This window comes from Phaethon aethereus (genome assembly GCF_964289735.1).
Source record: "Phaethon aethereus genome assembly, chromosome: 2".
NCBI lineage: Eukaryota > Metazoa > Chordata > Aves > Phaethontiformes > Phaethontidae > Phaethon > Phaethon aethereus.
Genome location: NC_138582.1, coordinates 69140086 through 69165612, shown reverse-complemented (window position 1 = coordinate 69165612; position 25527 = coordinate 69140086). Strand labels below are relative to the sequence as shown.

General features: G+C 41.0%; 1 protein-coding gene across 1 annotated transcript in view; it reads right to left on the bottom strand.

The window, feature by feature from the left end:
* The window catches only part of AHRR (aryl hydrocarbon receptor repressor), a gene marked incomplete at both ends in the record, with an annotated part of 67752 nt that extends 44146 nt beyond the window's left edge, over nt 1-23606 (bottom strand). Inside the window, 2 exons of the mRNA XM_082014740.1 lie at nt 16241-16422; nt 23545-23606. Coding sequence (XP_081870866.1) covers nt 16241-16422; nt 23545-23606 — 244 coding nt within the window. The remainder of the gene's footprint in view (nt 1-16240; nt 16423-23544) is intronic.
* Nucleotides 23607-25527: the final 1921 nt, after the last annotated feature.

Genomic DNA, 25527 nt, shown 5'->3' with positions numbered 1-25527 from the left:
AAGCGTGTGGGTGGGAGCAAGGAATAAGCAATCATCTGGCAGCCTAATGCAGTAGGGAGGGTTGACAACAATTCGTTATTTATTCCCCCCTCCCGCCCTAAGGCTCCATCCCTCCGCTGCAGTGATTCTCATCATCTTGACGCTGTGGTAGGGCTCTGCGCAGGGGAGGGAATGAAAGGTACGTCCCCTGCCTGTGGCCCATGCAATGAAAGCATCAGCAGGCTATCTGAGCTCACCACACCCAGACCACATAGGGCAAAAGACTCTCATGGAGGAGAATGGAAAAGAGGTTTGCCTGGTCCCTCTTTTACCCAACAGGAGACGAGAACAATGTCTTACTAGCAAAAAAAAAAAAAAAAAAAAAAAAGAGGACATCGCTTTCCCACCAAACTCAGCCTGTTAGCGGAGAGAAGAGATGGAGATCCAGTTCTGGAATGGCAGAGGGAAGATGTAAGAAAAAGCTCTTAGGGACGGAGGAAGGAATACGGGGAAAAGGGAGAATGTTGTAGCAAAGATGGGAAAAAAGAGAAAAAAAACCTATATGAAGAAAACAAGAAAACCTACAGATGAGGAAGATGCAAAAAAGAAAAACATTTAAAAAGAGGTCAGGTGGGTTATCTCTAGGAAGGCTGCTAGAGAAAAAGGTGGAAAATATTTCTCAAGTATTTCCGAAGAAAAGAGATTAACAAACTACAGGCACTGAGACAGGGAAGGAAAGTCACCGAGGTAAACAGCAAAAGTACATACAGGAAAAGTAAAATGGGCAGACTTAATTAAAAGTTTGACATGAAAGTACACTGATAAGATCCCCCAAATTGTTCACATTATCTCCATGTAATTCTGAGTTCACTTTCCAGTGTTCTTTCCCTCCAGCAGCCTGCTACCACTGCGAATCTGGCTGCAATATGGCTAGCTGGTCCCCAACTTACCTAGCACGAAACGCTCTCAAGCCAAATTACTGGAGTGGTGAAGGTGTAAGCTCACCCCTCCCAGGCTTCAACCTTTTCGATGGCATTTGCTCTTTGATTCCTAAAAATACGTTTAACTTCAGGAAATGGACTTTTCAAAACACTGGGCCAGATTTTGAAGGCCTGACTTGTATTACTCCACTAATGCCAAAGCTAAGCAAAACATAATAAGGAATTAAGGACTTGACCAGCTGTCTTTACGTTTCTTCCCCAACCAAACCTGTTGTTTTCAGAGAAGAGGCTTTTTGCCTGAATTGTGCCTCGAGTAGGTCTTTCCTGGCAGATTGCCTCAGTGGGAAGCAGATTAGGTTTCCTACTGTCCTCTTCATCCTTGGAAAGTTTCTGTTACATTTACCAATCTCCACTACAGGCATTTCAGGGCTTGAAATTCTTCCCCAACGTGTTTTTCACATGCTGTCGTATGTATCAGCTGGCAAGAAAGCCATGGAGAGTCACAAAATTGTAGTTTGCCATTGCAGCTTTTCTCTAGCTGGAGAAACTGTTCCACTTCATTTCCTGAACACTAAGCTAGTTGAACACTATCTTCAGAGATTCAGAAGATGGAATATTTGCTGAAGCTAGAATATCTGAACTAAGGATGCTAACCCCTGTCTGGGGATTGTGACCTGACTAGATAAAGACAAGAAACAACAAAGAAACTCCTCTTTTCCAAATGACCTCTTGGAACTCGGTGCCCCTGCAAGTGGCATGTCCTCTGTCCAGAAACTGACCTCTCCTCCCACCTCGTTCTGCCAAAGGTGACGATCTCAGTCACACTACTGGTTTTAAAGGCATTATCAATTACCGCCATGATACTTATAAGGTGTGATTGCAAAGCAAACCTTCAAACTCACATTGTCGCTGCTTTCCTACTCATAAGTCGACAGCGACAAATGTAGGGTGGATCACTGTCCCCAAATAATATGGCACTTACTACCAAATTTATTAAATATTTCTAAAGTGCTTCCAAGCATCAGTAAGAATGAAGACTGAATATTGCAATGTGTGATACCTTCAAATTCTCTGCCATGTCACCAAGTATATATTTGGCTCACAAGAAAGAACTCTTCGCTTAAACAGGTATATAGATCTGTATTGCTAGGGTTTAATTATTATACAGTTCTGATGGTTCTGAAGAAGTGTTGAAAACAATCAGTTCCTGTTGAACACAATAATTTGAGAGCACTCTGCACCTTGCATGACTGAGCCTTTAATAACTATTAAAGTAATTCCTGTGATTTTAAACATCTCTAATTTCCTCACACAAATATTATTTGTTTTGAGATGTACAGCCTTTTTCTTTATGCAGTGATGTAGATTAGGACATAAAAAGTATGGAAAGAAGAAATGCAATTCCATTTTTCTCCACTTACTGTCTTAGCCCTCATAAAAACATACTGGAATATTTTCCACATAAATCCTTACATTCATCATTTCAAGATGTATTATTATCTAGGTTAGATTATTTCTCTTCTCAAGAAATGTTTTCATAAAGTATTACACATTGGGCCATTTTCCTGCACGAGGTTTCTAGGGGTCATTTAATGGCACAATATCATTTTAATAAATTATTTGGAACAAAATACAGAGTTTTTGTGACAAGTTTTCAGTGACGGTGATATACAACATAATACAGACAAGATAGCATTTTCTGTACAGATGTTGAAACACTCAGGAATATATAAGACTAATGTAAGGTGACATTTATGTTTTGCAATTGTATAAAATTAGTAAAGTGGTTATGAATTTGTTAATCGACTAGAAAAAAAGAACTTAAAATACATTGGGTTTTGATTTAGATCTGATCTTTGCTTGATTTCAGTCCTCTTCTCTCAACTTCTTTCGGCTGTTTCCAATATGTAAGTAGCCAATTCATGTTGCAGGCTCACAGGTAAATGGGAATAGCAGACTTTTATTTATTATAACAAAAACCTACAGGCAGAGATTTACTTCCTATATGTACCTTAAACTTGATATATTCCATACAGATATAAAAAGGGTATGCATTAAGGGGTTTTCAGTGAAATTTTAGGGACATAGTAAATCCATGTGATACATGTTTGGCAAGACTCTTATATAGCAGCGAACTTTCACAAAAGAAATTATAAGCTTCTTTGAAGGAAATTTTAAAGTCTGTTTGTAACTTCTCTTAGTAAGCATTTATTTTAGTTCAGTAATACACATTGTGCTTCCACTTCTACTCATATAGATGTCAACATTTTAGAAAATTTATCAGTTGCATTATCTACATGATTGCCCCAAAAAACATAATCAAATTAAAACTGGATTTATAAAGGGAAACATGCTGTGCTTCATCTAAAAAAAGTATTTCATTTCATGGTGGTGAATGTTCAGAGTACTGACTAATATGTTACTGCCACATTACATAGAGAAGAAAAGCATCTGTGTTGTTAGCCAGTTGGGATTTTCTTCCCAATAGCATAAAAAGACACTAGACCAAATGCAATTAAATGAAAACAAGCCCTTTAGAGTAATCCATTGAGCCAAACTGTAGGAGTAATCATACAGCTGAAACCAGCTCCCATCTCATGTTTTATGATTTCCAAGCATCTAAATAAGATCTAGTCACAGCATAGAAAGAGAGGTGTCTTGCACAGATTCATCCATTTAAATCATGTGATAAATCATAAATTTTTGGGTTTGACTAAATCATCAATTTATTTATTTATTTTCATACTTCTATAAAGCTACCAGCCACCTGCAGCTCTGCTTATAACTAAAAAAAAAGAATAAATACTTAATAGACAAGGATTATTACAACTACATGGCCTTAATGGGAAAAAGCTGGGCATAGAGATGCCCATGGAAGTGTCAGAGCAAGTTGCTCAGTCAGAGAAATGGGAAAGAATGATAAGTTAGTAGCTATGATTTCTGTGAAGCACAAATGCCAGTGATGTCAGGAAGGCCTGCGATACAGAGGTTACAAAACGATGAAGGTATCTTCATAGATAGATGAAGATTGGTTGAAGGTATCTTTATCGATAGATGAAGATTTGGACAACAGTCTTTGCATCATGTTCAGAAAGGAAGTTACGGTCCAGAAATGGTGGAGAGAGACAAGGTGTCCCCAGGGTATAAAAGCAAGAGAGAGAGAGGGTAGAGCATGGCCTCAGCTGGACCCCAGCGAGGTGCCCATAGCCTGGGGTTGCGGCTGTCCTGGTGCCCCCCGATGCCCTGCTTCTGGCTGTGGTGGTGGGACGGGTCCTGGCTGGGAGGCCCTGATGGACACCATGAGGAGCCTCCATCTCTTAGGGAGCAGCCAGCCCTCATGAGACTCTGGCAGGTGCTTCTGACAGCAGATGCTGGAGCAGCAGTGATGTTGGCAACCAAATGGACAGGGGTTTTAGGAGAAAAGAAAGGAAGCGCTAGTCTTGTCCACGGACAACATTCAGACAAAGATATGCCAAACAGTTTTGGAAATTACGCAACAAGGAAGACTGAAAGGCATGAAATGAAGAGACCTCAGTTGTCTCCAAGACTGTGAGGACTGGTCAGAATGTGGAAAATCAATTATCAAATACTGAGAAATGGTGTCTGCAGGTCACCTGATAAAGTTCTCCCTCCTATGTCAACACTGAGCAAATGCCTCAGGCTGCTACTTAGAGAAGATGTCACCGTTGAGTGCTGCATGACAAAAAATAAGAGTTTCCAGATAGTGACACACATTTTCTGATGCAGTAACTATGTTAACATGGGCTGCCTACCTGAATTCTAGTGAGGTGTTTTGTTTATTGCTAGTGTTTAATTTAGATTTCATGTGCTTGTTTTAAACTCATTTAAAACTCCAAGCACAGCATGCAAAAAAACCCCATGCACCCCAAGTACATTCAAAAAAGTCAATAAAATACTATCAGTAAACAAAATTTAAACTGAATTTGTCAGAGACTAAATAAAATCTTGAAAAGACACAATGAATTACAGAAAATCCTGAGGCCACTTAGCCTTGCTCTATTCCTTGTCTTGGTATCCTCTCACCCCTGGGTTGAGTTGTTCTAGTGGATCTTTAGGGCTATTAGAGATGGAAACACACTTGGCCCCTCAGGATAAAACATGGATCACTCACTGACAAAGCATGCAGATACCTGGTATAAGACAGGAAACAGCAGACACATACAGACCACATAGAGGGAGCAATAAAAAAACCCCAATGAGACAATACTGATGCTGATGCACATGACAAGCAGTGGCCTCAGAACTTCAGTGGCCTAACAATTAGCAGGACTTTGGGGAGCAGAACAAGAAATAAGTTTTTTAAAATAAAACCCTTGCAAGTACATAATAAAACGCATCTGTGAGTGGTTAATAGATAGAAGCAACACAGCGTTTATTTGAAAATCTGGTAAGTAGATGATGAAAGCCAGTTCAGGATCTGGCTATTAATCCTCTCCCCTCCAGCCTACGCTTCATATATTAAATATGATGTCCAGTTGAAAATCATGATAGGGAAAAGTGGTTTTAAATACAATTTAAAATAACATCATTTTGTCTAGTCTTGACACACCTTTGCAACCTCCACATTTACCCTGAACCTGTGCCTCGCCTTCAGACTGCATCTCATGGACTTCTCAGAGTCCCAGCAACCACCATGCATTGCTACTGAGGCATATGAGACAGCATTTCAGAACTTCATGAACTGACTCTATGAAAGTACTACAAAGTCCAGAAGCGAAATGGTAGTCTTGTAATCAAAATTATTTTTTAAATGTCTTAAAAAGGAAGCATTGTTTTGGATTTACATCTGAATGACAAGCTCTTAATTCAAGATATTAATGGGTTTGCAGCTTCCCATCTCCATGGACCACAAATGTCATCCTGAGATCTGCCTTGGCATAGCCAATATAATTGTATAGACTCAAAAGATTGAAGTTACCTGATCTGGCAAGCACCAGAGAGGTATGTCTGCACTGGACATGATGGAGTGTACCACAGAGATCTTTGAGCTAGCTCTAAGGATATTGGTATGGGCATGCAGTTTCTTATGCTGCTACACGGAGATAACAGGAACTTGGAAAAAAGTGGGTCTGTATTGGGATGGCAAGGCACATACTCTAGTAAGCTGTGCCTCACAGAAGGACTAATTTGTGTGGTCTTACCCCCAAAGTGACATAGCCACTCTGCTTCTTGCTGCAGAACCTGCTTTAACATCCAAATTGTTTCAGAGATCTCTGCAGATTGCTGCGCCGCGTGCTGTAAGCCAAAAGTGAGGCAGTAGCAAAGTGAGAAAGGAAACCAGGAGGACAGTCTCCCACACTGTTCTCTAGCCTAGAATTATTTGTCCTATTTGTCTTCAAAGCCCTATGCAATTATATTATGCCAAGCTAAATTCCTTGTTCTGTTGGATAAGAGGTATTGTCTTTCCTTTAAAACATATCTGTGGTTAAAATAAGAAACAAAGTAAATCATTTTCTTGACAGTAAAGAAACGTGTTTCCTCTCAGAGATGGTAATCACTCATGAAGCTGAGAACAAGTGTAAACCAAGCCAAAGTTCATGGCTGAGGGAATGCTTTCCTACCTCCCGTCCACTGCAGCAACGATTGGGACAGAATTATTGCTGTGACCTTCTAGAACCACTGCAATTGCTAGCAACTTCTGGAGTAAAAATACAGTCTTTTCTCTGGTGAAAACCAACCTGGTTTCCATATCGAAGGAAAACTTGGGTCGCAGTCGAACTAAACTTATGCTAAGTTCTTTCCCACTCTCGAAACTTCCAAATACAATTTAACTCAAGAACATGAGGTCAATAAAAGTTCATTCATTATAGCATAGGATAATAGAATTTGATTCACGGTGGACTATGAGGGTATTTCAACAGCTGGTACCAGGCTGGGCCAAGGAAGGTCTTGGCTGCAGAGGAAGGACTGAGGAAGCACAGTGCTTGAGCAAGATGAACATCACTGGATACAAAAGACAGTGCGTATATCAGTCTACTGGATTAGATGGGCCTAGTTTTTTTCCTTGCCACATACCTACATTTATTTACATCGGTGCTACATGGGATGCATAATGTGAGCTAACCAAATGCAAAGAAGCATAAAAGCCTACCAAATCAGAATAGTTAAAAATGGCTAAACAAGCCGGAGAAAGATGAAGACCCACACTTAACAGCTCAAAGTATTTTGGGGACTTCCCCTAGCATTGGACCAAGCAGCTGTGGCTTGTGAGAACACCTACAAAACCAGCCACTGTGTGTGTTTGTGACCGTGTTGTCTGGTTCTCAGTGTACTTCTGCTTATTGCTAGAAACACTGGAACTCTTCCAGTGACAAGTGCCCTCAGGAGAAATCTGACAGTCAAAGATTCCCTTCCTGTCACTTGTCATTTCCAACTCCCTGGTTTTATAATCAGTCTTGCCAATACTAGGAGAAACATTGAGGCCTACAGGGATGTTCACCTGAATGGCATCCAACAGTAGAAAAGTGGTATAAGATATAGATCCAGAATCACAGGTGGAAGTTCTGCAAGAAGAATCATAATGATGGTGTATTTAAAAAAAGAGTCCAGTCCTCTTTTTGCAAATGACTGACTCAGCCTAACAGCTCTAAGCTTGTGAGGGCTGACGATATGAACAATCCACAGAACATGACATGAGTACCCAAGGAGAACCAGAAAAGATCTGACACTTATTTATAACTAAGGTCCTTTATTTGCCATGACTCCAAAACATAGGTATGGAATTTAGAGCCAGTCTCAGAATATGACACTTAACATAGTCTTGCACTAACAGGTTCCCTTGGTCTTCAAAGGTGACAGGAATTCAAGAAATGTAAAGAGTCTTCTTGTTCTTCCTGAATATAGGCTTTTTCTGAAGTAAATCCTGCTTTTAAATCTACTCTCTTTCTCCTACAAAACCCATTTTGTTTGCAGGAAACCAAAGAGAAAGACAATTAGCAGAAGGAGGTCCATCCTCTTACAACAAGGTACAGAGAAGAAACGCGGTCCTCTTCCAAGAGTCAGCAAAGATCTCCCAAGGGTCAGAGACAACTCCAAGTTATCCAAGAGGACGTGTAGCACAAAACCTCCAGTATTTGTTACACGGAATTGATTGTGTCCCCAAGAAACAAGGGGAAAAGAAAGAAGTGAAGCATTGGTATAAGCAATATGTCACAATAAAATGTTCTCTCTGGCAATTAAAAATGTCAAAAAATCTAGTCAAAATAATCCACTCTTTGAAAATGGGTACTGGAGTGGAGTGCCAATGTGCAGCTGCTTCTCCAGAAATGAGTCCTGCCAGATCTCAGGAATGAATATAAGCAGCTAGCCTGCTTAAAGTCTTGACACTTGTACTAAAATTTCACTGATGTAGTCTTTTAGCACGTGTTTAGATAATGACTTGCAGACAGTAGGTCTTCCTTCAAGATTTACTTGCATACCACTTATGCAGCAGAATACTTTTTCCTCTTTTCAATTGCTATATTGCTATGACGATGGTAAAATTATAGGGCAGTAGAGAGTGGAAAATGTTTCTTTCCTGAACACTCCCTGAAACACTCTGAATGCTGTGGTAATTGGAATACAGCCACATGAATAACCTTACCTGTTACCCACTCTGACCATGAAGGTTCCTTCTCAGTGCAAGTCATTGAATATGCTGCCCTGAGAAACCTAAACAGCCTAAATACTTATAGACAATCTAATAAGATATGACTGTGCACTACAGCAACAGATACCCTAAAGACATTTTGTATGCGTACAAAAAGAAAAGACCTTATTTCTCTTTCAAGAAAGAAATCATTCAGGCATTGCATTTCAAAGAACAGCACTGTGAGTGCTCTAAATCAGTAGAATATGTCTTCAAAAAAAAAACCTGTAATTGTTAAACTGTCCAGATATATTGGGGACTTCTTGACTCAAGGTAACAGCTTCAACCCTAGCTAAGCAGAGAACCACAACTGAAATCCTACATTTATAACTCAAAGTACAGGTTTCATCAAAAACTAGAGACTTGTTGATAATCTGAAAGCCTCTTATTATTTCCATAGTGGAAATCAATATATAAATCATACCAAGAAAAGATCGGTGGGAGTGAAGAGATGGAATCAAGGAGGTATCATTCCATGATTGTTGATGTAGGCATTTTATCCTGTTCTCAAACATAGCCTCTCTTGTAATCTTTAATTGTATTTCAGATCTTTTACTATTTTATTTTTCCTATATCTGTTCTAAATATATGCAGTACAAAGGACCTGGAGAGAGTCCAGGACATGAAGATGATGAGGGCATTAGAGCATCTCTCCTATGAGGAGAGGCTGAGAGCACTGGGACTGTTCAGCCTGGAGAAGAGAAGGCTCAGAGATGGTCTCATCAGCATGTACAAATACCTGAAGGAAGGAGGCAAAGAAGAGGGAGCCAGGCTCTTTTCAGTGGTGCCCAGTGACCGGACCAGAGGCAATGGGAACAAACTGAAAAACAGGAGGTTCTGTCTGAACCTCCTATAAGAAAAGTGTTTCTGTCAGGAAACACTTTTTCACTGTGAGGGTGACTGAGCGCTGGCACAGTTGGCCCAGAGAGGTTGTGGAGTCTCCCTCCTTGGCAATATTCAAAAGCTGTCTGGACATGGTCCTGGGAAACTGGTTCTAAGTGGCCCTGCTTGAGCAGGGCGGTTAAGACTAGATGACCTCCAGAGGTCCCTTCCAACTTCAACCCTTCTGTGATTCTGTGATTCACTAAGACTGGTTTTAAATTTAAAGGAAAGCTTCAGGCTACTGGAACCAGCTAACAAATGAAAGAAGAAATTTTCCCATGGAAATGTATCCAGTCTAGGCCATAATTTTAACAATAAACTCAAACATATGAGTTTAGTTTCAAAATCAGTTAAATCTTATTGTGGAAGAAAATTCCCTGCTTATGTAAAGTAAAATCTAAAAAACATATTTATACCCAAAGAGCAGAACTTGTCAATCCAGAAAAAAACTTCAGCTGAGAGATTTTGAAAAGAAAACTCTGGGCAAAGAGAAATGTTAGGGAGAGACAGTGGGAAGAAAAGGGATGCCTGAGAACCCCTCTGCTTGCACTGCAGTGGAATCCTGGATCCTCAGACCAGGAGCTTTGGTTCAGGTAAGCGGTACTCATACATCGGTGTTGCATAGCATTAAGGTACACTGAAAGCAAGATGATTCTTTCCTTTCCTACCCACCTGTGCTGGTTTTGGTTGGTTTTCTTCCTAGTACCTGGTATGTTTTGGATTTAGGATGAGAACAGTGTTGATAATACAGAGATGTTTCCGTTACTGCTGAGCAGGGCTTACACAGAGTCAAGGCCTTTTCTGCTTCTCACCCCACCCTACCAGCGAGCGGGCTGGGGGTGCACGGGGAGCTGGGAGGGGACACAGCTGGGACAACTGACCCCAACTGACCAAAGGGATATTCCATACCATATGACGTCATGCTCAGCATATAAAGCTGGAGGAAGAAGAAGGAAAAGGAAGGGACACTCAGAGTGATGGCGTTTGTCTTCCCAAGTAGCCATTACACGTGATGGAGCCCTGCTTCCCTGGAGATGGATGAACACTTGCCTGCTCATGGGGAGTGCTGAATGGATTCCTTGTTTTGCTTTGCTTGCATGCGCGGCTTCTGCTTTCCCTATTAAACTGTCTCTTTCTCAACCCACGGGTTTTCTCACTTTTACTCTTCCGATTCTCTCCCCCATCCCTCCATGGGGGGAGTGAGCCAGTGGTTGTGTGGGGCTTAGTTTCTGGCTGGGGTTAAACCATGACACTATCTCAAGTTTTAATTTCTTAATTTTCTGTGAGTGTCACTGGAGTGACAGGCGTTTCACATCAGAAACAGGTCTGTGAACTGTGGAGTGTGGACTGCAATACTAAATATTTAAATACTACAATAAATAATAGCTGTCCTTCCTTAGGGCAGCTTAATCTAAAGAATCTAATGGATGAACCTAAGGACTCTGAATCAAAGTAGTAAGAAGTCCATGTATGTCATTGAGCTATGAGACCAACAGCCATGGATACAGTAGGAGGAGAAGAAAGCTGGAATAGACTGCCAGTAATTGAGAATACTGAAAATCAGGCCAGCTGGGAGGAATCCTTCGTTGCTTTCTTCTTAGATGGGATAAATCCAATTTCCATCAAAGATAAACATTAGTGGGAATTGGATCACACCAAACACATAAATGAGTAAAAGGAAATGACCCACTAATATAAATGCTAAATCAGAAGACAGACAGAAACCACACAGTACGTGCTATCCTGCTGGAACAGAAAAAATAAATATATAAAAGAGATTTTAATTGAAGGGGAGAAACGGTTAGAAGGAGGGAGGGCAGCTTGGTGAAAGTGACTGGGAAATCCTGGAACCAATGGTCCTTCCAGCAGCAGCAATCCAAGGCACAGCAACATGAAGACCTAAAAAAGGGAGGCTCCAGTACACCTGGAGAACTGGAAGGCAAAAACACAGAGGAGAGATGTCTAAGGCAAGTAAGAGTTGGATGTTCTTTCAACAAACCAATATGTAGGGGATAAAAGTAAACTATCTCAGTGGCAGTGAAGAGCGGGAAATATAAGAAAAGATCATCTTAACAAAATCCTGAGTTCTTCAATGACTGGAAGCTCACAAAAATATTTTTTAAAAAATTAATAAAATAAAGCACAAGTGTATAAGAAGAAAAAAAAAAAAAAGAAAAACCAATGCATAAAATAAGTTGTAGCAAGAAAGAGAAGGCTATAAAAAGCATGCTGGAAGTCCTTTAACCACGCAATGTTGGGAAAAGAATTTTCTGCTACTCAGCAGAGGGGGAGCTATAAAAAAAGTTTAAGCATTTATTGCTTCTTCTTGCTTCCATCAGCTACGACCAGACAGATACTGCTACTAAACACCAACAATAAGGCTAGCACCTCAGGTACTTGCATGAGTTTAATATTTGTAAGTTAACTGCACCTGGTGAAACTCATTGCAGCATAATCTGGGAATGAGCTGAAGCATTCTCAGAGCCATTAGTCTATGAGAAATCATGATAGAAAAGGGAGATTTTGAAACGTTAGAAGAGGACCAATGTGGAACTTATGTTTAGAAAGCATGGGAAGAGGAAACCAAGGAATACTAGGACCACTAAGCTCAGCTTCAATCCCTAGAAAAATACTGGGTAAAAATAACAAAAAACCTATTTGTAAAGACTTAAGGGTAGTAAAAAAGAAGTGGAAATCAACAGGTCTGTCAAGAATATTTTGCCATGCTACACCACATAAATTACCTTCTACAACTGGACATGCGGATGGGAAGAACAATAGATATTACATGTCTTCAGAACTTTAAAAAGGCTATTCCTACTGCCTCACAATGTGTTCATAAGTAAACTGAAGAATCTTGTTGGAAAGGGGTCAGGTTTACTTAAGAAGCCATAATTTGAGAAAAGTTCTTACACTAAGAACTGAAAGATGTGGTGCTTTAAGCCCAAGCTGTAACTATATTAGTCTGTCTAAATTGTCGTTAAGCATTTTACTTACAGGTACTGGGAAGCTTGAGTTAGCTGTCTCTCAAAAAGAATCCGAGATGCTAAAAGAACAAGGTGCTATTCTTTTTACCTTAATTTGTAATGCCTATGCTAGAAGGGAACGATTTAAACGATCAACAAAAGGGAGCTGGTTTTGAAGTGGCACAAGACCACCATTTTTCCGCCAGTGGAAAATCTGAGACATAAGAGTTACTAAAGGATGTATTGTCAAGAGTGGTAAAGGAAGACAGACTACAATTAACCAAGATGGAATATGGCCAAGACAGAGGCCCAGCGAGCTCAAGTGGTCTCAGCCACTAAGTACCACTCCGCTCCCACAGGAGCCCCACCCAAGGCAACTTTTCGTCAGGGCCAAATGACCGGCACAGCTTCCTGTAGCCGTCCGTGTCTCTCAGCCTGAGCACTGGTTCAGATCTGTGCTGCTCTATACAAGAGATCTGGTGAGCCTGGAAGGTTCTGGTTGCAAGACATTTTGAAGTGCTTATCTGGAAAATGCAAAATGACTACATGCGTATCGCTTGGGGGGAGTGGGGCTATTAATAGATCCACTGCCAACTGATGACAGAGGTAGGAAGACTGTAAACCAAGCAGACAGAAGAATTGTTCTGAAGCCAAAGGAAAACATTTCTAAGAATGAGAGGGGGAATCCACCATAGTGACTGTTAAACGGAATAGCAGAAAAATGGGTCTCAGTAACCACTTCTAAATTTTAGAAAAGAATCAGGCCTTTGCTTAAATAACTTAACTAGGAAGAACTGGTCATATGCTTCAAGGTACTAGCCTGTAATGGTCACCAAAGAGGGAGTAAATGACTGATGAATATCCTCTATCCCCTAATCTCTGCAAAATTATTTTCGTACTTGAAATCAATATGGTGAAGTCACTCCATGCCCTTTAATTGGCTATTCATCTTTATAAATACATTTGTGCTACACAATGTGTATTACAGAGTAGCTACTGAAGGGACACCTAGTGGTAAGTAAATTAGTACGTCTAGAAACCGCTGGCACTGCTGGAGGTGTTTAATTATAATTGTCACAGGAATCGCTGAACTGTTATGGGATGAATCTGCAATGTCATATATGAACTTATGTGTCAAATAGCACTATTCATGTTTTTTTTAAAACTGCAAACAGCATTCTTACGAGCACTTTTTTAAAACATGGAATTTAAATTTAACTTCATTAAAACTCACAGAGCAGCCTTTTAAACAAAAGATGCACATAGCCGGTGTGTCATACATTACAAATTTGAATGTTCTAAATCTCCACTGCATCAGTTTTAGGAATATTGATATCTGTACAGAACTCATTACAGATATGTTATGGTTGATATTCAAGCAAAATTTTAGCTTGCTCATCATCATTGCTTGGGTCCTCCACTGTGCCACTCTAAAATACCCTAAGGAATTCCTTCCCTTCTCGTCCTTCTCTCCTATGAAGACAAACAGCTGAAGCATATAAATTGTACACATTCAAGCTAATTTCACTCTTTTTTTTTTTGTTTGTCCATCCAACTTTATAGTCATTTCTTGCTTGTGTTTATTCCAAACCCCTTAACATGTACTAATGCCCTCGTGACCAGGAGATGCCCACAACAGAAAGCTGTATTCCAGATGGAGTCATGCTGGTCTCATGCAGAGAGGGATTATAACCTTCCTGTGTAGCGACATGCTGCCTCTGGGCAAACAGACCAAACTCCGCACTTGGCTTTCTTGTTTATGTCAACATATTGTATTACAAGCGTAGAACAATTTGCTGACCACTGTCCCTCTTCGATTATTGTTTTTATGCTCTCTTTTCCAGGTTTCTCTCTTCTATTGAACACCAGTTGCTTTGCATTCATTTTCCCTGAGTGAATTAGTGCAGATTTGCTAGGTCAGTTTTTCCAGATACATTTTGGTTTATCCAATTTTATAACATCTCTGTATGCCACTGGTCTGTTCTCTGTCCCCGCAGTGTTTATAACAGCTCACAACTTAGTACCATCCTTTGATTTAAAAAGCCACAAACAAGCCATTTCTGCTCTTCTGTCCTCTTTCATCACAACAAAGACTGAAACACTGGGATGGATATTTTTTTTTGCTTTTTTTAGGTGACTTCCTACCAAAGTTTTTGTTTAAAAAAAAAAATCAGATTCTGCCTTATTTTTCCACAACTACAAGGAAGTAGATAGTGACGTGCCATGAAGCTGAGGCTGCAACTCCTGCTCTTACCCAAACATCAGCACCCATTCCACACCCAGCTCTGTTTCCATGCTCACCTCTCCTCCACTCCACCCTTCTGAAGCTCCAGCCTGCTCTCTTGTCTTAAAATGGCATGTAGTTTCCTTCCTCTACTATAAACAATGCTTTCTGTAACCTTAGTTTCATGATGTAAACATTTAAAAATAAGAATGAAGGCAACACAAACTATGTGTTCAATTTGGTAATCTGGGGATTAAATTAAATGAAATCTCTAGAAACATGGAACATTTCAGAGTAATGAGGTCTGGATTTACTTGTTTCCCTTTTATCCCATCCCTTTAAAAAAAAGGAGACAATGGATCTTAGAAACTCTGGCAGAAGAGTAGGAAAGGCAGCTGAAGACAGCTTCTTGCTTGCGAATCCATGGGAAACAAAAGCAAAGCTCAGAGGAAGGGGCCGTGAGACTCAGGTATGTGTTCAAAGGGGAAGAGAGGCACTCTGTAAAGGGCAGGATGCTGGAAGCTGGGCAGGCAGCTGCCACAGCTGAGATGGGAGGCTCCTGCTATCAGTAACATCACCATCTGTAATCTGATGTCAGCTTGTAAAGTGCCCTGCAGTCTGCTAAAGCTTCTTCAAAATCTGACTTTTCTTTTATACTAAAATATATTTTAAAAAGCAAGAAACCAGCCAACAGATATCATTCTTCAGTCAAAACAACAACAACAAAAAATGGGACTCCCTGTATACACTGTGCGTAATAAGGAATAGTAACAGGAAGGAGCAGTAGAAAGCAGTAAAGGAAAAATAATGTCCATTAAAAAATCTCTGCAGTCCACCTCTAAGTTTTGGTCAATTATCCCCCTACAAATATGCCTTTTTTTTTTTTCCTTTCTTTTTAACCAACTCTAGAGAGGATTTTAATTGTTAAACCCCTAATCCAGATTTTGCTCTTTTGAACTCTTCAGCAACAGAAGAAACTAAAACTGTCTGCAAATTTGGAAGAATTCTTGTTATGTACATCTGAACATGCACATTTGGCTTTCATTGTGCAGTGTGCCAGACAGCTACAAAAACAAAGTGTAGCCTATTACAGCTTTAGTCAACACTTTAAACTTCAGATCTCACTTATCCTGAAAGTGATCTTTCTGGCCTTTCAAGCAAGCCCATTTCCTCTTGGCATACAGCAAACACAGGTAATACAGTAGTTGCTTGACTTTCACATTGTATTTAAACAGACATTGCAAACATGCACGATAATAGCTTCAAAAAGGGAGTTCAAAGTAACTACAGGTATTACACTCGCCCCAAGCCAGTTTAGGGATTTTGCAGTCGTGTTTTCCCATTTCGTAAAGCCTGCTGAGGAAGGGTGAGGGTTATCCCATTATTTGGTGAAAAACACACAAACGGCATAGGAAGACATGCACAAAATTTCCAACACAACATCCCGTGCACAAAATAAGTTCAAAAGAAGAGATTAGATTTTTTTTTCCTTACTTTATCCATATAATACTGCATGTTAATTTTACTCATGATAAGTACAAAGCAGCAATAAATTAGAGGGAGACTTTTAACGGGATATTGATATCTTAAAGAGACCTACCTTGAAAGAAACTTTTGACTCTGAGATAGCTGACGCTAAGGCGCAAGACAGAAAGTTTGTCCAGCTTCGATATGATGTCAGGCGGAAAAGGCAGGAGGCTGGCCAGGTGGTCCAGTTCCGCGTTCAGACGGTCCCTGTGCCTCTTTGAAGGATTTGATTTTTCATTCCCAACTGCAGGCCTTCTGTGGTGGAGAACACATTTTCAATTACCTGTTTTACCTCCAAACAGTACAACTGGAGACTGAGATGTTGTCTGCAATTTGGTGATAACAGGCATATTTAGCCTAGCTTCTACAAAAATCTTTAGAGTTTCTATTCCCTGCCAAAAAGAGATTTACCATTCTGCATTTGCCATAGTGCAAAGACCTGGACAGTGGCCTCGCTTTTCACATCTGCCCAGTGAAAAACAGATGAGGAACTGATATCTCTTATTCAGGACCCTCTCACCTTAGGGGAGTGGGTACTATCTTCATGTTCTACTGGTTACCAGGAAAAACAATTTCTCATCTATGCTGTACAAATGAGAGTCAGAACAACAGAGGAAAATTACCGTGACTAATGCATGAACCCATTCAATATCCACTGTATTCATCCAAAGCATCTTAGTGCCCTCCATTTAATGACTCAAAGTTAACCTGTGGGTCAGGAGATAATTAAGAAAAGAGCCTGTCTGTGGACACAATTTTAAAAAGTATGGGAAGCAAGGTGAAGAGACATTCTTTCCTCAAGCTAAAAAAAATCCTGTAACATTCTCACATTTACCTTCCTACGTCAGTAATGACAAAGATAAGAATTCGGTTTCTCTCTTAAGAACATTGATATTCCTTCCAAAACATAAAGACCGATTTACTCAGATTTTTAAGCCAAGCACTCCTAGTCCATCCCCATTTCATGTCCCTCTCAGGCAGCGAACAGGACCGAGTGCCTCAGAAAAGCTGTTGTGAAAATGCATTAAGATGAAATAAATACATCACAAATGAGGCCGCCCAAGTTTGGGACGTCTGCTGACACTCTTCTCACAGAACGCATGAGATGCTGTTCTCAAGAGGAAGAAAAGGAAGAGCTGATGCACACAGTTACGGAAAAGTGATTTCCAGCGCAACAGCGAGTGCTGGTCAGTGCTGAAGCACAGACTCGTCACTTAAGCAAGAAGACGGGCGTGGTAAGTCTGAGAAGGGGGTTATCTCCAGCAGACAGCCATCGCTGGACACGTAAGCTACGCGCATCCATGATCTCAGGGGGGTTCAGCAGCCCAGTGCTACAGCTGAGCTAGCACCTCCCGCGGGACCTAGCGCTGTGCCTGCTGGTCCTCCGCTCGCTCTCGTAATGCCCGTGTTCAGGTTCTTACTGCAGCACGTTGCCACGTTCCTCCTGAGGCACCTTCTCCAGAATAGGAGATGCTGAGAGAAAATCAAGGAGGAAATGACGGAGAAATACTCCAGAACGGGAAATGGCAGGCAAGGAAAAGAAAGGCGTGCTAACACTTTCCACTTTCAGCTAACTAAAGGCAAGGATCATAATATTGTGTGGCCTAGCTGGTGCTCCAGTGGAGAATCAGAGTAAAACTAATTATTTGTAGCACTTTACTACTGCATTTCCACACATTTACTACATTTTTTCAATCATAATTTTAATTTTGAGTATGCGTATTTCACAAAGGAGTTGGGTCAAATTGCAACATTCGCATATTCCCCTCTTATAAGTGCAATCTTAATTTAGCATTGTGACTGTGATTAGAAAAAAATAATGTTGCAGTTAGGAATTAGTAAAAAAAAATCAGTGTTTTGTACATGTGATTGTTGACTTTGCTGCTAATTGGAAACCTCTTAAGCCAAACCAGGCATGAAAAATTCATTGCTACTTTTGACAGCCTTCAGTTCATTTTAACAGGACAACACTGATGGTCAGAATGAATGAAAAAATGTTTGAAGTAGCTGTCAGTGAAAACATGTAATTCCTGCTTTTTCATTCAAAATTACCAAAACTGGTTTGTGGTCCTTCAATAACACAATGAGTTGCTTTCAAAGACGCGGGGGACATTTTGTTGATTGGAATGAATAAATAACTTTCCTTTATTACAGAGAGCAAATATGCAACAAATAAGGCAATCAACAAAGAAAGAATACTCTTTTTTTTTTTACTTTTCCAGAGTTAGCTGTTCTTCAAAAAAGGGTGTACGTATTGGGCATGAATTTTTTGGACTAAACCCTCCAGCTCAGCCATCCTCACTATCACACCAAAAGGATGTCTGACCTGTGAAGAATAGTAATTTTGTGGGACTATAGCCTATAGTTCAGTAGAAGCTAAAGAACATAAGCTTTTACTAATTGCTTTTTGTATCTGACAAGCCAGCTGAAGCGAGGAAGCGATTTAGGATGGAAAAAATTAATTCCAGTAAGGAAAATTAGACTGATGAGTTCAAGGGGTAAAAATTGTCAAGACTAACAGGGAAGAAAAATAGAAATTGTTCAAGCCTATTCACCACGTGAAATAGTGACTGCTCTGTGCCGGTGAGGTATGGTCTGAGGCAGGTCCGTGGACTCCATTTGTACTGAGCGTGAGGAACAGTTTTCTGGAGATTGCAAGGAATGGTGTAAAGACACTGCGGAGACAGTTCAGGACAGAGTCTCCCTGAAAACCGAAGGAAAAGGTTCAGTAAGGGAGCGAATCCAAACAAACAGGGGGTTGATGTAAAGGGTAATTAGGTGCCAAGTGGATGCGATTTGAAGCAATGCAAGTTCCAGGGAAAGGCTGGGTAGCCAGCCGCAAACAGAAAGGGGCAGGCAGGGAAATTCTTCAACCGGCTGTTTTGGGGCAAATGCAAATTTTAGCCCTTATTTTGAGCTGGAAGTAGATGGTGCTTGCTGTGTTTGCGTTAACCCGGGGGTTCTCAAACTGTGTAAATCAGGTCTAAAGCAGAGACATAGCACTCACTCTACGATACCTCTTTTACTCCGCTTTTCATACGACACCGCTACGATGAAGCGGCACGTGTAATTAAAACAATAAAGCTGGCACTTCCCTCTTTGCGCTGTTAAACCGTTCGACAGCTTAAATGGTCAACTTGCCACCGCTCTGCAGTCGCAAGTGTCTGTACCCGCACAAGACCCGCATCACCCGTCCCTGTGTGGTAGGAGCTGCGTGCGGGAGCTGGTGCGAGGGGATATTTTCTGTTCCGGCGGTACGTGGGGCCTTGAGCCGCTTTACTGGTTCACTGGGCCCATGACACACAGACGGCCAGTAGAGCAAACCAGTTTGGTGAGCCAGCAGAGGAATTTCCTGCAGCTACAGCTCTGTCTGCTGCTGGCTACCCTCTGAGGGAGCCCTGCCCCGGTAATGAAAAGTTCACTCTGAGTAAGATTTTTAAGTCTGCTGAAGTGTTAAACCAGCAGATGGCCTAAACTGAGAAAAACCTAATCGTTTACTATGACGGCAAGCTTTCAGCAAGAAGGGAAAGGGAAGAGAGAGGCCATGAGATGCAACAATAGGCTAAGTGCAGAGTTACAGCAAGATGATTATCATGAACGTACTGACCGGCACCCACAGCCACTGAGCCGTGCGTGGCCATTGCACAGGTATCCCGGCAGCGCTGAGCTCCGGTGCCAGCTGTGTACGTGCAGATGTTCACCATCGCCCACGAGCAAAAAGGACCAGCTGAGAGAACGCTGTGTGAAGGAACGGGGGACCTTTTGCCACCTTCTGCCTCTTCTGGGTCTTCACAGTAAGGAAAGGCGAAAGCAGATGTCAGGAAGGCATCACGCGGGCAGAGCGTGAGGAGGGCTGGGGTAGTGTGATACCAAGGGGAAGGGCTATGCCACAGAAGGTCTTAAAACGAAAACTAGGAAGCAGGAGAGAGCTGCACCTCCTGAGGTCTCTGTTTACCCTGGCACTGGTCGGGTTCTGGCTGAAGTGGGCAGTCTGGAGCAGCTATAGGCACGCTCAGAGCTGGGGCAGCTGCAGCTTGCCTTTAAAGAGCTGTAAAACATTACAAGAAATGTTTTGTGGAGGGAGAGAGAGCTTTTCAGGGTGCCAGAGTTTGAGACGAAGAAGTGGCTGAAGCTCTCGAATGTAGCTGTTCTGAAGTGTTGCCTTAGCATTTCTAGTATAAGCATTCATTTCAGCACAGTGATTTTAGTTTGTGGTTAAAAACAAGGTCTCTTTGGTTTTCACATGCTCGAGTTACCAGTAAAATGTTAGATTTCCACAGGAAACAAACACTTGGTAGAAAATATTTCCTTTAGTCAAAACTCTGGTTCTCTGGCTGAAAAGCATATCTGATGGAAAATTTTCAATCAGTCTGAGCTCCAGGTGTTTGAACTGGTTCCATAAAAGCCAAAATTCTTTAGTGTTGACCACATGTAATGGGGCTTGTTTGGAAGCTTTTTGGGGCACAAGAACAGTTAGGGGGTTTTATTTATTTGCATGTATAGAAGTAGAACTTGTATTGTCTGAAGAATGGCAACCTAATGAAGATAGTCGCTCCTGCTTCTGTGTGGAAGACTGAAACATATTCTGTCTTCCTGGTAAAATAAGTTTCCCACACATTCTTCCACAGTCTTGTGGGTCTCTGCATTCTCCCATGGAGCTTCGTCATACATTTTCATCAGTATTGTGTAAAACTACCTCAGAATAGATTTTTTGTGCCTGAAAAACCCCAGAAGTAGTGAGCAATATCATTCTGTGACATCCTGAATTAAAAGCCAGCTGCAGGTTTGCCACCTGGCTTGACAGCCTGATGACAAAAAGCTGATGGAGAGGCAGAGAGTCGGCCTCCCGGGGTGCCCTGGGCATGGGCAGGCATGAACGTCCCGGTTGTTCTGCAAAGGGGAAAACTGCTCCTCTGCCCTTTGAATCCATAAAAAGGACTAATCCATTAATCCCTACAGAAATCCAAGTGTGCTGCTCAGACTGGCACCTGCACTCACTTATTCCTTTGTCAAGAGAAAGTTACATTTCTAGAGACTATTAGTGGAAAAAAGAGAATTCCCATCATCTTTTTTTCCTGTGAAAAATTACGTTTTTCAGCTGAACAAATACCTCTCCCCAAACAGGTGGCAGCATCTACCATGGTTCATTATCAGAACGACAGGAGAAAAAGTAGAACAAGGCCATGGAGGAAAATGTGCTATGCTATCAAACAAGAGAAAAAAGCTGTAACAAAAATGGTATAACATGGATCAAAATCATGGTTAAGTATACTGTTCAGTTAATAGGCTATGTCTACCCTTCTAAACCCAAGATAAGGTAAATTATTTGAGGCAGCACAACAGTAAGGATACCTTGGAGTCCTGAAATGTCAGTAAGGTCTGTAGGACTGAAGGACAGAGACTGTGAAAGAAGCTCTGTCAACCAGTCTTGGGCATTCAGATCCTCTTTAGATCAGAGTTAGAAAGGCCCTGAGTGAGGGAATAAGCACAAGAAAGGCTTACCAGAGACCAAGCCCACAAACAGATAAGGTTTGAGGAAGAGACCAGTGTTGCTGGGAACTGAGAAATCATCCTCATCAAGTGATAAGTAACCAACCACAGAAAAGAGAGAGATGTCTCCAGTGCAGGAGTTCAATAGTCTAATAATCCAAAGTGTATGATTCCCTTTGTTTTAACCAAAACGAAGTTTCTTGATCAAAATTGTATATGTCCTGGCTGGATAAACTCATGCTCAGGTACCTGTACTGCAATCTCATAGCAAAGCTATTTTCAAGGTAGCATTACTGGTTGCTACCAGTGGCTCACAAGGTGAAAACGTGGCTCCATCCAATTCGATGAGGATTTGCCTCTGATTTTCTTGAAGCCAGAATTTCATAAAAGGCTCCTGAGGACACTTACATCCTTTGTTAATAAGTAGTTTTCTTAGCCATTACATTTATCTGGAAGTCATCTTTGAGAGAAGGTCTTTTAGCTAGTATATACGCTCCAAACATGAAGCTTAATGTTTCTCAAAGGAACTGCAACTCTCCTTCCTTTCTTACAAAAGTTATCATTCATAAACAGCTCTGCACAGAGCTAGTTTCATGTACTGGAGCAGTTCCATACCTCATGCAGTTATAAAGTTAAATATCCACAGAAATGTTACATATATGTTGGATTTAACACTCAGGTTTTGCAGGAAGAATAATTTTCTTACATTATTATATTTGTCGGTTGAAATTGTCATCTATGATATATTTTACACTAAAAGAAATGTTTTTTTTAAGTGGGAACAAGTGGTTCATGTGCAAATACTCTCCAAAATCCAAACAAAATCAACAGATTTCATTCAAACATTCAGAGAAACTCCCCCTTGACTTTAGACCAATATACACAATTTTCAGCCAAGTGGGTTATTTTTAGAAGTTTTGAACAACTGAAAATAGGGAAATATCTCTTAGTCACCTTCTCATCCTTAAATTGTCTGTGAAGGCCACCAGTGCTAGTTCATAATTTTAACACAGTAAAAATGCGTGTTTCATAACCATATAACCAAGTGTAACACGGAAGATGTGGGATGATTATATTAAAAAGCTTCATTTCACAGCGTGGTTTATGGCATCTGGAAATCATTTTACATTCGAGTGATAGCAACCTTTTTTCCCTCCCATTTCAAACATCTTGTAGTAACAACTTCCCATGGCTTTTTTTCTTTTTCTGCTTTGCCTTCACACATGCAATTCCTCTCTCCCATTTTTCTCCTAATGAAAGTGATCCCATAGTAAACAGTGGTTTGAAAACGATGTGTTCTTTATGCAAAAAGTGAGTCACCAGTCTGCTTTTTCAGTTGGCTGAACTGACCCACTTTCCGGGCTCGAACATGTTGGACTTAGCGATGCCCCAAGCAAGGCTGAGCCCGGGAAGGGGGAAGGGGCGAGCACAACGCCAGTGCGTGGTGCCCCTCAACCGGCAGCTTCTCAAAAGGCTCCTTGAAGAGGCGGTGGGGAACACAGAAGCACAGAGGTGGCAGCCATCCCTCCAGCCCATTGCCCAGCTGACATTTAGCCCACCAGTATCTTCTGCCTACGAAAACGTGCTGTCCCTCTCCGCTCCGTACGGCAGTGCGCCCTGCAGCGCACCGAAGTACGCACCACAGCCGCCACTGGCCGCCTCCTGGGACACCTGGTGATGGGTAAAGAGGGTTTGAGCCTTGCTCGGCATCCTTCCTGCAGCCAGTCTCACCCATGAAGAGCCAGGCTCCTGACCAGGGGTGTCCCAGAAAGAGGTTAGGTCTCTCCTGTGTGGGCAGACCATGGGAGGAAGGGACTCCTTCTTCCACCTCATTTCTAGCAGGTACCCTCAGAGGGAGACTGACTCCTGATGAATATGATACTTAACTGTTTCTGAATGGGTTTCCTCCTTTTCCTCCCAGCGTATAGGCATTCCCCCGGTGGAATCATTGTTTTGATGCTGAAAAACAGAAGGAATACGTTTCTTAGTTTAGAGGTTTCTGTGTGTCGTACCGCTGTACAAAATGACAGCACTGAGAAAGTTCAACCCAGGAAAATGTTTGTTTCTTGAGTGTGGCATTCAACAACACCAGAAAGCACAGTGGCATTAGTTAAGATAGAAGCTTAAGGCTTATTCCAGTTTCCTACCTTAATATTATTAGAATATCGATGTTTATATTTAATTTCCATTTTTTCAAATTAAGCATACTATACATGGTATAAAATACATCCTGTTTACTCAATATCCAAATTGGGTTTTTTTCCTTCTAGGCTCATTTTTAAATTCAGCTAAACAAATAAGAATTAATAATACTGCCCATCATCTTCTGCAGGGAGGATTTCACAGCTTTTTAAACACAAAGGAATATAGCCTTTCATTGCTGACACCGTGATAAGTAGGATGCAATTATTCAAATCAGCATTTTTCCAGGTCCTCACATGCTCATTTTTAAAGACTGAAAGTATATCTGTCGGCAGCTGAAGAAGTGACACACAGTATTGTGGTTAGTACTAGGACCCGATGCGGTACTGACGGAGGTGACAATTTTCAGACAAAACTTAGCCTCACTACTGCTCTGTTTGAGCACCTTAGCCTGAGCGACGTCGCAAGCTCTGAAACAAGTCTTTGCACTTAGTCTGTTTAAACTTTCTAGAGATTAGCTGGATACCGAGGTCTCTTGGTTTTCTGTCTGAGAGAGTATTTTAGTCTTGCTGTGTGCTGTTCAACAGTGGGTGCACGCTGCCTGAGAGGTTACTATATCTCAAGTGTGTTTGCTGCTTCGTGCAAAATGTAAAATTAGGGGGAACTTCTCCGTCACTGAATCAAATCCCATGCTGCTGAAGACACTGATGTCGTATAAAGCAAATCAGAAACTTACTGAACTTCATTTAAAAACTGTTTAGAGGAGATTTGCTTTTCATTGAAAGACAGCTTTCTGATAACTAGAAACCTTTAGAATTCCAGCTTAAATTTGTTCATGGTCATTTTATGCCCATTTGTTCTTCTGCCAACATTGTCTTTTAGTTTAAATAGCTCTTCCTCCTCCATTGTGTTTACTTACTGGCGTATTTTTAAATATCAGTCATATCTTCAGTCAGCCTTCATTTTTCTATTCTAGGACAACCCAGACTCTTTTATTCCCCTCTCATGTTACAAACGCTTTATTCTTCCCATCATGTTAGGAGCCTTTATTTTCTCATTTCAGTCAATCTGTCTAAAACACAGATAAACACAATCATGCACAGTATACTAGGTAAAATCTAAAAGTATTTCATACATGCGTAGATATACAGATGTATTGACAAACCATTAATTCTTTATGGGAATTATCTCACTTGATATTTGTGTGACTGCATTTTCCTTTTTCATAGCCATTATCAAATTCATGGCTCACAGTCATCCTGTGGTCCCCTAATATGCACAGTTCTCCGTTTTCCTGCATAGCTTACCATACATAAATGCACAGTTTATGGAGAAAATCTAACTTCTAGTGCCAAAGTGCCCAGTCATCCCATTCATACAGTTAACCGCCAGTTCATTTTTGTTATGTGAGAATTGTATCCTCTTCTGTATTGATGGCATAAGCAAATAATTTTATTGGTATACTCCTGCTTTTGCATGAAATTTCATAGTAAAAATATGATTGTCTCCAAAATGATAGTTGAGGAACTCATTTTCCTTTCAGCATGTGCTGTTGACCCAGTTCCTTTCCCCAAGGTTTCAGTTCTTTACTAGTCCTCAGCAGCACAGCATCCTTTGCTAAATTCAGATGGATTTAATCTACCATATTTCCCTGATTTGGAAAATCAGTTATTGTACCGACAGAAAGCTCTCAGGTTACTTTGTCAAAATTGTCTGAATCTACATTCT